The sequence below is a fragment of the Phacochoerus africanus genome, chromosome 4 (genome assembly GCF_016906955.1).
Source record: "Phacochoerus africanus isolate WHEZ1 chromosome 4, ROS_Pafr_v1, whole genome shotgun sequence".
Classification (NCBI taxonomy): Eukaryota; Metazoa; Chordata; class Mammalia; order Artiodactyla; family Suidae; genus Phacochoerus; species Phacochoerus africanus.
The window spans coordinates 15708923-15710854 of NC_062547.1; the positions used below are offsets into that span (position 1 = coordinate 15708923).

Genomic DNA, 1932 nt, shown 5'->3' on the forward strand with positions numbered 1-1932 from the left:
CCCTATGCACCTTTTCCAGCTGGCTGTTCCTGAGTTCCTTTTATTATAAACCAGAAATCTGGTAGGTAAAATCTTTCTATGAGTTCTGTGAGCCATTCAAGGAAATTAATCCAACCCAGGGAGGGGAGGTCATTGAAACCTCTGATCTGTAGCGATTAGGTCAGAAGCACAGGTGAAAACCTAGGCTTGGACAAGCATCTGAAGGTGGCAGGCAGTCTTACAGGACTGCACCCTCACCCCATGGCATCTGGTGCTATCTCCAAGAAGATAGCATCAGAAGAGAGTTGAATTATAGGACACCCAGCTGGTATCTGAGCATTGCTTTTAGTGTGGGAAACCCTTCTCCTCCATTTGCAGTGAAGTGTTAGAATCATTAGACTTGAATATAGTTTTCTTTTCTTTTTTTTTTTTTTTTGGTTGCACCCATGGTGTGTGGAAATTCCCAGGCAGGGGATTGAATCTGTGCTGCAGTTGTGACCAATGCCACAGTTTCAGCAATACTGGATTCTTAACCCATTGTGCTGCAAAGGAACTTCCTTGAATACAATTTTCTGCCTCCTGGATTTGGGAAGCTTTCTTATGTCACATAATCTGTGTCCTTGCAGAGCTGACCACTTTGTCCATGCGCAGGGCAGAGAACCCATGGGCACCAAGAACAATGTGACTGAGTTCGTGTTGTTCGGCCTTTTCCAGAGCAGGGAGATGCAGCATGTGTGTCTTGTGGTCTTCTCTCTCGTCCATGTGCTCACTGTCCTGGGGAACCTTCTGGTCATCATCACCACCAATGCCAGCAAGACTCTGAAGGCCCCCATGTACTTCTTCCTCAGCCACTTGTCTTTTGCGGACGTGTGCTATCCATCCGCTACCACCCCCAAGATGATCGCGGACACTTTCGTGGAGCGCAAGACCATCTCCTTCAATGGCTGCATGAGCCAACTCTTCTCTGCACACTTCTTTGGTGGCACTGAGATCTTCCTCCTCACGGCCATGGCCTATGACCGCTACGTGGCCATCTGCAGGCCCCTGCACTACACGACCATCATGGATCGGTGGAAGTGTGGCCTGCTGGCGGGGGCCTCGTGGGTGGCTGGCTTCCTGCATTCCATCCTGCAGACCCTTCTCACAGTCCAGCTGCCCTTTTGTGGACCTAATGAGATTGACAACTTCTTCTGTGATGTCCACCCCCTCCTGAAGCTGGCCTGTGCAGACACCTATGTGGTGGGGCTCATTGTGGTGGCCAACAGTGGCATGATTTCTTTAGTGTCCTTCATCGTCCTTATCATCTCCTATGTGGTCATCTTATTGAACCTGAGAAGCCGTTCCTCAGAGAGCCGTCACAAGGCTCTGTCCACATGTGGCTCACATATCATCACCGTCCTTCTGGTCCTTGTGCCCCCCATGTTCATGTACATCCGTCCGTCCACCACCCTGGCCGCTGACAAGCTGGTCATCCTCTTTAACATTGTCATGCCGCCTTTGCTGAACCCTCTGATCTACACGCTGAGGAACAATGAGGTGAAAAACGCCCTGAGGAAACTGTTCAGGGCCAAGGGGAGCTTGGGGGAGAAGTGACACCCCAAGAACCCTCTTGAGCCTGGAACTCGGGAGATATCCCATCTTGTAGCATCCAACACAGGCTTTGTCTCTCTAGTCTGATGATTGTAATGACAACGGCCCTCCTGGCTCTTTTTGTAGTAATAGTCCACCTGTTCCTGCAATCCTTCAGTCAGTAAATATTTATTGAGCATCTGCAAGGAGTGAGGCACTGGTCATAACCTCTGCCCCCAAGAGGGTCACAGTCCACGCAGCTCTTAGGGTGACATTTAAAAGCTCATTCAGGAAGCATGTGAGAGCCTATGGATGAGGGGCCTTCTTCGATGTTCAGGTATCCCATTTATACAGTGGGTACCAGCACCAGGTAATTCCTTTACC

At 49.9% G+C, this 1932-nt stretch overlaps 1 protein-coding gene across 1 annotated transcript; it reads left to right on the forward strand.

Annotated features, from left to right (window-relative positions):
- Positions 1 to 642: 642 nt before the first annotated feature.
- LOC125124076 (olfactory receptor 4S1) lies at positions 643 to 1572 on the forward strand. Its single transcript, XM_047774251.1, has one exon. The coding sequence runs from the start codon at positions 643 to 645 to the stop codon at positions 1570 to 1572; it is 930 nt and encodes a 309-aa protein (XP_047630207.1).
- The last annotated feature ends 360 nt before the right edge of the window (positions 1573 to 1932 follow it).

What these genes read in the sequence shown, in the direction of transcription:
- LOC125124076 (XM_047774251.1), top strand. Translation starts at nt 643, where the DNA reads ATGGGCACCAAGAACAATGTGACTGAGTTCGTGTTGTTCGGCCTTTTC.